Source organism: Sarcophilus harrisii, chromosome 1 (assembly GCF_902635505.1).
Source record: "Sarcophilus harrisii chromosome 1, mSarHar1.11, whole genome shotgun sequence".
Lineage (NCBI taxonomy): Eukaryota > Metazoa > Chordata > Mammalia > Dasyuromorphia > Dasyuridae > Sarcophilus > Sarcophilus harrisii.
The window spans coordinates 687712504-687725035 of record NC_045426.1 but is presented as its reverse complement, the minus strand read 5'-3'; the positions used below and the strand labels follow the sequence as shown (position 1 = coordinate 687725035).

General features: G+C 54.2%; 1 protein-coding gene across 3 annotated transcripts in view; it reads right to left on the bottom strand.

Moving 5' to 3' along the window:
- Window positions 1-4759: 4759 nt before the first annotated feature.
- Window positions 4760-12532, bottom strand: part of ATP2A2 (ATPase sarcoplasmic/endoplasmic reticulum Ca2+ transporting 2) — a 52927-nt gene continuing 45154 nt past the window's right edge. Inside the window, exons 14-21 of one of the 3 annotated variants that reach the window (XR_004231285.1) lie at window positions 11903-12238; window positions 11255-11475; window positions 10831-11033; window positions 9727-9812; window positions 9503-9636; window positions 8913-9030; window positions 7278-8802; window positions 4760-5665 (exon numbers count right to left, since the gene is read on the bottom strand). Coding sequence is in view for 2 of the 3 variants with exons in the window: in XM_031948561.1 (XP_031804421.1) it covers window positions 8533-8802; window positions 8913-9030; window positions 9503-9636; window positions 9727-9812; window positions 10831-11033; window positions 11255-11475; window positions 11903-12238 (1368 nt within the window). In the remaining variant the exon portion in view is untranslated. Of the gene's footprint in view, window positions 5666-7180; window positions 8803-8912; window positions 9031-9502; window positions 9637-9726; window positions 9813-10830; window positions 11034-11254; window positions 11476-11902; window positions 12239-12532 lie in introns of those variants that run through there. The other 2 variants (XM_031948562.1, XM_031948561.1) reach the window with 2 other exon arrangements.

Below are 12532 nucleotides of genomic sequence, written 5' to 3'. Positions count from 1 at the left end.
CGGGTCTTAGGAGCCTGAAGAAGAGACCGAGCTGTGGTTTGAATTTGAATGCTTAATTCACTTGCCCGTAGCCTCATCTGTTCTGTGTGGCACAGGGATCGCCCCAAAGCGGGCTCCCGCTGCTTTTCAGGACCAAGCCGGCTGTGACCCCAAGATCTGTGCTGGTTGCTTGGAAGGATGGCGGAGACCGCCCTCTTATTCCGCCCTCGTCCATCTCCAAAGCTGTGAAACGTGCATAAGCATGGGCCATGGTGGCCCTAATGGGGGGAAACCCTGTGTCTGCTGGACTTGTCTGGGAGGCTGGCGGGCATCCTTGCCATGGGCCTAGGGCCCCGAGCTTGGCTCCTGGTGGGGCAGGCCTTCCTGCTCTTCCCTTCCAGATGGTCCAGCATCCAGTGGGGAAAGCCGGCTGTGCCGTGCCTGGGGGCAGCACTTCCACTAGCTCAGGTGGGACCTGGGGGAGCAGCTCTGCTTCTACCTGTGCTCTTGCCTTGGGCAGTGAAAATGGAAAAGATCACCTGGCGACTGCCTGAGACTGCCTGAGACTGCCTGGGGTGGGCTTGGAGCACAGACCCACACCCTGGAATGCCTGGGGAGGGTCGCTACCCCCCAAGGTGGAATGAGGGCCCAAGGCCCCTGCGTTCTGCGAGCCTGGGTTCTGGGCCTGTTCACGGCTGATGAGGAGATGGCTTGAATCCACAGGAACCTGGACAGGCCCCTGAGGGTTTCTGGGTAACTCCAGCCACTCTCCTGGCCGCTGGGGAGGGGCTCAGGGAGGGAAGGACCAGACTCAGGGTTCCGCTCCCTTTGGGAATCCTCCCTGGTGAAGGGTGGGCCGGGAAGGGGCTCCCAGGGGCGAGGGAGTCGCCCGGCTGGAGAATGGTGGGGTGCGCACAAAAGGGAAGTCTGAGTGACCTGTCGGCCAGGGACCACCGAGATTGTTGGCATTTACAAAGTGTGGATGGTTCATGGTTTTTCAGCTCTCGGGGCATCACAGGCTGCGTGGGAAGGGACCGGCTCTGGGACCCTTTGCAGCTAACTCCTGTTTGTGTTTGCTCAGGGAACACATACCCACTTCACATGAGATGTTAAGGGTGCTGCTAGAAACGGGCCTTGCAGCCGCCCCTCTAGATGGGGCAGGGCGAGGACTGCACATAACCGGCGCCTACTGTGTACTCGGCACTCTGCTGGCTGCTGGGAAGATCAACCATGATACCCCCAAGGGGCTTATTTTCTATGGGGTAAAAATAGGGTGGGAGGTAGCAGAGCCCCCTCAGATATGGGGATTTCCTGTGGCTTCTCCAATGGGGCCTCGAGCATGGCCTTGGGACCGAGTTCAAGAAGCAGGAAGGACAGTCTGGAGGGCAGGAGATTGGGGGGGGGAGAGGGAGAAGAGAGGGCGCTGTGGGGGAAAAGCACCGCACTGAAAAGCAGTTGGGGGCTAGCGCCGCCGGCCCCCTCATCCCCCTGTACCCATACTAGGCTTGTGTCCCAAACAGATCAAGGGGACCTCGAGGGAAAGCACCCAAAGGTTCAAGAATATGGATTCAATATTTGAAAAAAATTGTCACGGGGGAAACTCGTGCTGTTAGAAACAGGGAGGGAGCCTGGTGAAGAGATGGGGAAAGCCTCGAATGAACCCGGGCCAGAGGAGCGAGCAAAGGCAGACGCCCCTTGCTGGGATGACCAAGGGCAAGGCGGGGTCACCGGGGAGCAGCCCCGATTTCAGACCTCTGAGGGGACTGGGACACGGCCGATGTTAGGTTTGTTTTGCTTGACTATGCATATTTGTTACGGGGAGTGGGGTTTTTGTCTTCTGGGATGGGCTTGGCTGGGGGTGGGGGGGAGAGGGAGAAAAAACACATTTTTGTTCATTGAAAAAATAAAAGTAACTTTTAAAAGATTATTTTGGTGTCTGTGAGCGAGAATGTTCCCGACTCTGCTGGGGCTAATGTAGCAAAGTAGGGCAAAAAATGTCCCTTGGGTATTAAGAATAATAGTTGGCATTTATATGGCACCTACTGTGTACCAAGTGCTCAGCAAAGTGCTTTGCAAATATCTTTGGTCTACAAAAATCCTGGTGGCGTGACCCTCATTTTATACTTGGGGAAATTGAGGCAAATGGTGACAGGCTACATTTGAACTCGGACCTTCCTTGGTGCTCTATCCACTGAGCAGGCCTTCCTCCATGGCTGCTGCACAGGTAGGTGCTCACCTTCCTTTGGATGCTCATGAATATGTGCGTCTCCCCCTGCTCTTTGCCTCAGAATAGAAGCTTGAGGCTTCCTGAGAATCAAAGCACTCTGGGACTTTGTTCTTAGCGGGTGTTTAATAAATGCTTGGATTGGGTTACAAACAAAAGTGAAGGAACAAGTGCAGGAGATAATGACCTTCAAGAGACACAGTGACTCTGGGTGGGCAAGTGCTGGGCCTTGGGGGGGCCCGTCTGTCTCCTGGGGCGCAGGGTTACCCGTCCTCCCCATGGCCAGGGACCTCCCACCTCCAGGGGCCATTGTCTTCCTCTGGGGGTGTTTTGGGGAGAGGCTTTCCGGAGTCCTGAGGGAACCGGCCCTGAAGCAGACGGGCTCAGTTTGTCCTTGGCAGCCCCTCCCCTCAGCCTGACCCTGTGTGGCCCCTCGTGTCTGATTCCAAGTCAGATTTCAGCCGGGGGGGGCCCAGTCCTGCCACTTCACAAGTGAGCAAACACAGGCAGGCCCCAGGAGATGCCCTCACCCATGCGTCAAGGCCGTCAAGCAGGGAGCCTCAGAGGCTGGTTTTGAACTTGGGCCTCGTCTCAGAGCCCACCCTTTACTGTACCAGGCTGCCCCTTACTAAGAAGTCTTATCTACAGTGGAGACTTAGGGGGCTCCCGAGGTAACAGCAGTGATGGAGAGCTGCCCTGGGACATCTGGCCCCTCCTGGGTTGTGGGTGAGGGGCTGGGGAAGGGCTGCGGGGCCCAGCCTGGGCAGAGAGGAGGGAAGCAGGGCTGGGTGCGTAGTCTGAGATCCCGCCCAAGTGCCCGCTGCCCGGCTGGCAGGGACGCCTGAGCCAAGGCGGACCCGGCATGCTGGGGAGAGGTTCCTCGAGGTGGGAGTGTCGCCCCCACAATTCCTCCGGGATATTCCCTTTGGGGCTCAGGGAGATGCTGGCCATGGAGGGCTCAGACAAGAGCAGGGCCCTGGGGGAGGTGGTCGGGCCCATGTGCCACTGCCGCCTCTGGATTAAGGCTGGGTGAATTCAGAACACGTTAAGAGCCCCAGTGCTTGTCTGCTCTTCCCAGATTATCAGCACTTGGGCCCTGTCGTACAAACCAGGCAACTATGCCAAGATTCCCAGGGAGGGATGGGAGTGTTTTCCCTTTGAGGGGCGGAGTCGGGGGGAGCAGGTGTTGCCTCGAGACCTCAGAGGCTGTTGGACTTTTGGTGCCATGATTTCAGACGTCCAGCCCAGGGTGCCTCGAGTGCCCCCCCCCCCCATTGGTATGAAGCAGGTGTTCTGTCAGCTCCCCCTGCTGAGGGGCTAATCTCCCCCAAGGAGAGGTGATGCTTGGGGGATGGAGGGGAAGGCACTCAATGGGTGGGCGAGGTCTTGGAGATTGCAGAGTGTTACTTAACACTTCGGGAAACGGGCATCGGAAACCTGCTCATGCAGCAGGGATGGGGCACTGACCCGGCCTTGTGGGAAACCGCAGAGGGCCAACGTGGCCTGGGAATGGGGGCGGCAGCAAGGCTGGGAGGCGGACTCCCTCCGCCGAGGATTTGGGATTATAGAATTTAATTTGCCTAGAAAAACACTACCATAGTAGGCAAAGCCTCGGGAAGCTCCGAGAGCAACTGATAAATATTTTTTTAGCCTTTGTGGGATCCAAACATTGATGTCAGACCATCCTGCAGAATCTGGAACTGGGAGCCCCCGGCCTCTGCAGGGTGAGCTGGGGGCCCTCAGGTCCGACTCGCCCAACTGAAGGCTCACCCAGTCCAAGCCGGCTGTTTGGCCAACACATGGGGCCTAGGACTTCAGCCCTCTGCCCCAAATCCCTGCTCTGCCTCTCACTGATGCCTTCTTTCAGCTTGAATAATTCTGAGTCTGGCTTGGGGAGGATTCCCAGCCGCTACAGCGGATGGATCTTCCCCTTGCCCCTAAGTGCTCAGAACTGCCCCCCCAAGCCAAGAAGGGCCAACAGCAGCCGCCTCCGGCAACAATCCAGGCTGATGGCGTGTGCTCGGCAGCTGCCAGGGTCTGCTGACTTCTGTGGCCAAAAGGGCAGGGAGGTCCGAGGATCCAGCCTCGGTTCAGCCCCGGGGGAGGGGACCAGCTCTAATGGCCTCCATAAAAACACAGCTCAGATAATAGTCACGTTAAAAAAAAGATGGCATAATGGGGTCAGGGTGCGATTTAACTATGATTGGCCTTGGTCTGAAAAGGGGCCTTGAGAATCCTCCTTGGGGTCCCAGAGGCCCCCCCGGAGGTGCCCTGCAGGGCAGCGTTCCCAGCATGCACCACGGTCAGCTGGGGAAGGAGGCAAGGGAGGGGATGGAGCCTTTCACAGGGACAGGTTCTTTAGACTCCGGCCAAGGCAAGAAGGGATGGACCCTTCAGGGGGCGATATTTCTACCTCACTGCCCGTTGAGCTCAAGGAGGGTGGGCTCCCAGGATAAGCAGGGGCCACGGGGGCAGTAGCATCAGGAAGCACCCCTCCCCCCAAGCAGGTCAGGCCTTTGCCGTTCAGAAAAAGTGCGCCAAATAACACCCCACGGCTGTATTGTAGAATAAATTTATTTACCTGAAACCATGATGGTTGTGATGCTGATTATTCTCAGCACAGAGAATCAACAACTCATCTTTATTTACAGTCTCTAACGTCCAACATGCGTTTGTGATCAAAAGTGGACTTGTAGCATTAGGTCTAAGATAAACGCATCACGATATTTGTATTATTGCACCAACATCTGTCTACTGCTTGGATTTCCTTAAATAAGTTACATTATTACAGTGCAAAAAGAGTTGTTTGCACACATTTTAAAAAATAATAATAATAACAACCACCAAACTTCAGTTCTGGACTGGAGGGCTGGCTATGATTTTGAACATTCAACATCTGTAGTGTTTTCCATGAGTTTATAAATAAGCGAACTGTACACGGCCGGTTTATAAAGTAGCACGTTTCGATGAGACCGTACAGGAGGTTGGCTACTCACAACAGAAGGCATGCATTACAATCGAGGGTTTGTACATTAGAGAGGCTATGGCATTGTATCCCGGGGAGAGCTATGGAAACTTGGCTGCCGGCTCCTGATTCTCAGGCGGTTGAAGTTTTTAAAGACTCCCGTCTATCTCCGTGCAGCAAAGAACCAAACTTCCCGGGAGGGTTTTCGGATTTAAGCTATATTGCACGTTTGTAAAGTAGTATTTGATTCTTTTTAAAAAGTGAAACCCCATCGGCAACACACGTCCTCCACATCACACACAATGAGCTCGAGAGGATTGTTTTTTTCCTTTTTTTGTGGGTTTTTTTTTTTTTTTTTTTTTGCTCTTTTTGGTTTTTTTTTTCCAACATCACACATGCAGAGGACCGGTAGATGTTGCTAAAAAAACGCACATGCACGCAACAAAACAACCTCACACTTCTGCAAAATGGTTTAGGAAGCGGTTACTCCAGTATTGCTGAAAAGGAAAGAGAAAGGAGATCAGCCTGGTAGGAAAATGGGGGGAGAAAGGAAGTTATTCTTAAGACAAAAATAAGACCAAAAAGATCAACAGTGACAGAGAGAGAGAGACGCTGCAGGCTTGGCTCTTTCTGGAACTCAGCTCACCGGCAGGCCCGGAGTGGGGGACGCCTGGACTACACTGACCAGCTGCCCTCGCCTTGGCTTGGCGCAGTTAGGAGACGTGTCCCAAGAGGTGGTTAGTGCACGTGGAACCAGCACACACAAGACCGAGAGTTAATGGTTAGAAGCGCAAGTCAGGAGTGAGCAGTGAAGGCAGACCTTCCCTTCCCCTGGGCCCAGCTGCCGGACCCTGGGGACTGCCTGTGCTCTGGACAGAGGCCCCCCCGGGGGTCACCCAGACGAGCAGAGCTTTGATGCTCAAGCACCTTTTATTCTCACCAGGATGGTGACTGGGTCCTTTCTCTGTTGGCTGCCCTACCGGGGAATAGACTCCTCTCTTTGGGGATGGGCCAGGCTCAATCCAGGCCATTCTAAGCCCTCGCCAGGGGCCTCCGAGGCTCTAGGGTAGAGGTCGAGCGCCCCAGTTAGGGGCAACTGCAAAGCAGCAGGCCGGGGAGCAGTTTCGGAGGGGGGCTGCAGAGCAGACAGCTTAAGGGCTGCAGCGAGCAAACCAGGCCCAATGCTGGCAAGTCTGAGGAGGGGGTCCTGTCCCATCCTGAGATCCCCAAAGCACCTTCCACCAGCCCCTTTCCTGGGCCAAAGACAGCGTGTCCACTCTGATCAGTCTAAGTGATGGGGACACCCGTGGAGAAAAGCAGCCTGTCCCCCCCACAGGCCCTTCAGACAAACTCGAGCCTGAAGGGCCATGTCAGAGGCTTCCTGCCAGCTGCCAGGTTCCCCATGGCTCACCTCCTTGAAGGAGGGCTTGTAGGGGAAAGCCGGCCTGAGCTGCAAACCTCAGACAGCCGCAGCTCATCCAGGTAGTGAAAGGAGTTTCCCAGTCCTAGCTCCCTGGTGACCCCATTCCCTATGAGGCCCTCTCCCGATGGGGGAGGTTGCCCCCTCCTCCCCAGAGAGTGGTGGGGCTGAGCAACGTGGGCCTCGGCTCACAGGATGCCAAGCAAGTGGCTGGGGTGGGCTGGGAAGGCCGCGCCGGACCCCGTCCTGGAACATCAGCTGACTGGGGGAGCTTTGTGGAAGAGTCAGTGAGGGGTCATCCCGGCATCCCTCTTTGATAAAGACTTCGCATTCTCGGGAGACCAGTCAGGTGTTGACCACTGACGGGATGGCCTTGGCTTAAATGTCAAGGACGTGACCCAGAATAGATGGAGCTGCAGATAATAACTGCCTACAGGAATCAGTCTGGCGAGGACCCCCCCAAGCTACAGACACGGGGGTCCAGCTCAGCCTCGGCCACGACTGCCGCCTGATGGTCCCCAGAAGCTTGCGTGGCTGCTCAGGCCAGGTGCCCCGAGGGCGAAAATCACAGAGCACGGCAAGGGAGCACGGGACCAAGGAAGTCATCATTTATTCGTCAACATCATACAGCAGACTAATTTGGTTTTAAATTAAAGTCACCCTCTGGTTAACAACAAAGAAATACTCACTTTAGTTGATGAATGTTGGAAGGCATTGGAGAAAAACACCACAGTTAGGACAGTTAAAGACTCACACGCTGTTGGTATTGGACTGAACTCGAAAACATGCGCAAACATCAACCATGATAATGATGGTGGTGGTTAGTGCCACAGGAAAATAAAAACCGTTCTATACAATATGTCCATTTGGTCAGGTGCTATTTACAGATTTTACAAAACACGCGCACCCCCCTCCCCCCGTATGTCTCTCACGTATCTAGCAGATGGTTCATGCCCTCAGACCCAACTTCTAACTGTGCCAGGCTCTGCCCCTCTCAAGCCGAACGCCAGGGCTCTGGTCTAAGGCCTCGAAGGGAGATTTCTCTGATCAGCAAGGAGTCCCGCCTAGGCTTAAGCCACTTTTAGAGTTAAAACGAGACAGGTCTTTTCCTCTGTCCATTTAAAAGGTTTTATTTATTTCTTTTAAAACTAGATAAGTGCCGCTGAAGTGGGCAACATTGGCAAAACAATGTCTGTTACAAGAAAATACATTAGACGTTTAAATAAATAACCTTAAAAACTACATCGGGGAGATGAGTCCAGGAGAGTGAATCTGGAACAATGTTTTCTGCACAAGCGAGAATAGGCCTACCTCTTATTGAGACGGATGTAAACATAACCATCGGCATCCGAGAACCAAGAAGCCAAGAGGGGAACAGGGGAAGGGCGGGGGGCGGTGCTGACGGTGAGGGGCGGGAGGGGGCGGCAAACCAAAAATACTGACTGAGGTAGCAGTACTCTGCTCAGTGCAGAAAAATTGGCTTATGAATAAAAAAATTAGACCGTGACATCAAATTAAATCCAGGTGATCATGCAGAAGACAATACATGCTACTTAGTTTTAGAAAAAAAAAACCACACACATTCATTCCCTAAAATCTGCCGCCAATTAATTTGCTGACAATGTCTGCTGGCTCAACGATTTCTTTATACAAGGATGAGACTATTAGACAGAACACTGTACATGCTTTTTCATCTACAAAAAAATATTTGCATAAAATAGTGTTAGTTCTCTGTACATGTCAATGGACACTTTAATTATGTGTATAAAAAAGGAAAATCTTGCCCCACTGGAGTCAGAAAAAGCAAAACAAAATCTAGAGTATGAAACCTCCTTCACCAGCAAACATGTTCATGTGAAAATTCAGCAGAAATAGACAGTTGCTTTAAACAATAAAAAAAATTAATTGATTAAGTTAAACATCTTTTATGTAAAACTATGTCAGTCAAGACCAGAACATGTCACTAAAGTTAGTGTCTGTGCTATAAAGCCAGATAACCAAGGGCATAATGATCAGCACAAACGGCCAGGAAATCCCTTCGGTGCAGGATGGGAAAGAGCACGGTTTGGTGGCGGGCTGCACAAACTCTTTACCAGGTTCCAGGTAGTTACGGGCCACAAATTTCAGGGTCTCGTCCATAAGGATCACAGGCAGGGAGATCTTCAGCACCATGAGCCACTGGGTCACGTTCAGAGGCGTGATCTGGAAGATGAGCTGAAGAAGGCAGCCGGGTCACAGCTGTGCTTCCTCACCAAAGCGGAGCGGGGGGTAGGGGCTGGGGAGGGGAGGCGTAAAGGGGGGCCCATAGGGTCTGGGAGACTCACCGGCAGAGGTTCTACATAGAGGATCAGGAAGTGCAGGGACATGGAGAGGCAGATGGAGCCTACCAGCCAGATGTTCTCCCACGGAGGCATCCTCAACAGGGACTGGTTCTCTGATAAGCTGCAGTGAGACAACGAGCGTGGATGTTCTCTCACATGACTAAAGACAACTTTAACTTCTTCAACTGAAAATTGCCTTTTCATGTTTTCTGACCGTTCATCAATTGGGGAATGACCTGTATTCTTATAAATCTGACTCAGTTTAGACCTTCCTTTTAGAAATGAGGCCTTCATCAGAAACACTGGCTGTAAAAAGTGTTTCCCAGCTTTCTGCCTGCTTCTAATCTTGCTTGTGCAAACCCTTTTTGATTTATCCACTTTTGCATTTCATAATGTTCTTTATTTCTTGTTTGGTCATAAATCCCTCCCTTCTCCAAAAGTCTGACAGGTAAGACTATCCTTCCTCTGGGAGGCCATTTCTTAAAAGCTGCTCACAGACTAGTGAGGAAACCACTTTGCAAGTTGTCAAGTGCTGTAAACATTTGACCAGTGGTAATTGTTTAAAGGAAAACGGGAACGCTGGAATCACACACCTGTTGAGCGCGTTGCACATCTCAATGGTCACCAGCACAGACAGCGCCATCGTCATGGGGTACGGGGATTCAAAGATCCCACAGTCCACGCCCTCAAAGTCTGGATTGTCCTCCTTACACTGCAGGAAGTGACTCTGAAACCAAGGAGAGACAGGGTCACACTAGCCATTTCTTCCCCCTCCCCTCCCCTCCCCACATCCCCCAGCCCGCGAGACAGCACGCACCAGCTGGTAGAAGGTGATTCTTGGACCACCGTCAGCAGCGATGAACCACCATGCAGCCGCCCCCACAGTGGCAGCCCCGACATAACCTTGGGACAGAAGAACAAAAGGTCACGTAAGGAATGCCCAGGGAAAGGGGGTGGAACAAGAAGCGAAGGATGATTCAGGTCAGCCCTTAGGCCAGGGGGCCACGCAGGAGTACTGGGAGCCAAAGGAGATGTCCTGCTGTTCTAGGAGCCAGCTCCACCACAGCTAGCACATGGCAAACCTACAAGGTGCTTGGGCACCCAGGGCCTGGAAGGCCTAGCGCCAGCTGGAAGGACGCGACTGTGGCTCCCAGCGTACTTGTGAAGCATCAGTGAACAGTTTGCTAAGAGGTGTATTAGTGGAACAAAAGACAAAGGGGGAATTGCAGTTTATTTTAAAAGGCTTCAGTATATTCCTTCAATTAAAAAATAAGGATACAACTACAAGGATATTAAACACTTCTAGTGCGGTCCCTTGGAGTTTTCTGCTGGGGTGTGGGCCAGACTTGTTTAAAGGCAGTGAACTTTTCAAAAGTAAAGTGCAAGCCCAGCATCACTAACCCCCCCCCCCCAGTCCCCAGGCACATGTCTGCATGTGTGTGCACATGTGTGCTCAGGAGGTGGGCCCCATGTCGGACACACTAAGCAGGCTACCTCTTCCCCCTGGGCTTCCGTCCAATGCTGTGATGCTTTCCCAAGGGAAGTCCTTCCTCAGCCCATCTTAGCGATGGCTTTTGGACATCAAATAACTAACCATGAGGTGAGGAGATGTTGCGAGAGCTGGCTCTAAAGCTTTGCAGACTCTCCCCCGAGTTGGAGGCTAGGACTCAAACCCTTCAGAGTCTACAATGACCTCCCTTCCTGGTGTGGCTCACACATCGAGCCAACCACAGGCCCACTGGGGTTCTCTTCACATGGCATGTAGCACTTTAGAGGGGGAAAAAGGGTACGGCCCTCCCTGCTGCAGAAGGGGCCGGGTTGTGGAGGGAGAAGGTGGGACAGAATAAACACAGTTCAGAAAAGTTCCAGAAATGTGTGACGCAACTAGCAAGTCAGCCCGGCCCTCGGTGGCCCCACTCACATCCGATGGCCAGGTAGCGGAAGAAGAGCCAGCCGCTGATGAGGGGCTCTTTGGGGTTCCGGGGTGGCTTGTTCATGATGTCCAAGTCGGGAGGGTTGAAGCCCAAGGCCGTGGCTGGCAGGCCGTCCGTCACCAGGTTCACCCACAAGAGCTGGACGGGGATCAGAGCCTCGGGAAAACCGAGGGCAGCAGTCAGGAAGATACTACCCCCCGGAAAAGAAGAGAAGGACAGCAGGGTCATTTCTGTGGCCACAGCAGGAGAACGAGGATTCAGACAGTTCTTCAGCCACACAGAGATCCGAGTTAAAAAGCTAATTTTAGATGTGAGGAATGCCCAATTCTGGGCTGCTGAGCCCTGCCTGGGATGTGGGTTCCATGATGCCCCTCCCCGGCCTCCGTGGGGGGTCCCGCCCCACAGACTCACCACACGACCTCCCCCACGTTGGAAGAGATGAGGTAGCGGATGAACTGCTTCATGTTGTTGTAGATGGCACGCCCCTCCTCCACGGCTGCCACGATGGTGGAGAAGTTGTCATCGGCCAGCACCATCTCCGATGCGGTTTTGGCCACTGCGGTCCCCGAGCCCATGGCGATGCCGATCTCCGATTTCTTGAGGGCCGGCGCATCATTGACACCGTCCCCAGTCTGGAGGGCAGTTGGGATGAGAGCAAACCATCAGAGGGACGGATGTAAGAGCAGCTCCTGTCCCAGCCTCTGTTCCTTGTAAAGGAGACCCCCACCCCCCACCCCGTGACCACTGCCCAGGCCCTGCAGACCCCAGGCCTCTCTTCCCCAACGCCGCCTGTCCTGTCCTGTCCTGTCCCCCCCCCCCTCCCCCCCCCCCCCCCCCCCCCCCCCCCCCCGGCTCTGCTTCCCGTTCAGGGGAAGCTACTCCTGGCCTTCCTCATGTGGCCCCTGCAAAGGCCCTTCAGCCTCCTCTGGGGGTTTCCTTCCACCACCAACTAACAGGGAGCCCGTTTCTGTCCGTTTCTTCCTGCACTGCCTGGCTCTGTCTTTGGGGAGCCCCTTATACCCCCCCCACAAAGGTACCAGCTCCTCCTCGGGGACTCACCATTGCTGTAATCTCATCAAAAGACTGGAGGAACTCGACAATCTTGGACTTGTGGGAAGGCTCGACCCTGGCGAAGCAGCGGGCGTTGAGGCAGGCATCCCTCTGCGCTGAGGGATTGAGCTCATCGAACTCGCGGCCTGTGAAAGCCTTGGCGGTGACGTCCTCGTCGTTCCCAAAGATGCCGATGCGGCGGCAGATGGCCACGGCGGTGCCCTTGTTGTCGCCCGTGATCATGATGACGCGGATGCCGGCTTGCCGACAGAGCTTTATGGATGAGGCCACCTCGGTCCTGGGGGGATCCAGCATGCCCACGCAGCCGACAAAAGTCAGGTTGGTCTGGAAAGGACGAGGCCAGTGGTGACGGGGCAGAAGCGGCCTCGGTGACAAAGCCCCTCATCCCCGTGTCCCGCAGCACAGACACCGGGCACCTTTTGGCCAGAGTGTGACAAGGAACCGCAGAACCAGGCCACCAGGTCCCAGACTTCCTCTGGGGCCTCACCCACACCCACAGACTCCTGAAACCCCAAGACCCCGGCCCTCCCACAGGGGTGAGGAGGAAGTCTGGGTCCGCCCCACACTGTGATGAGCAGCACACCATGTCCTTTCCTGCCCACGCCCTCACCCCACGGT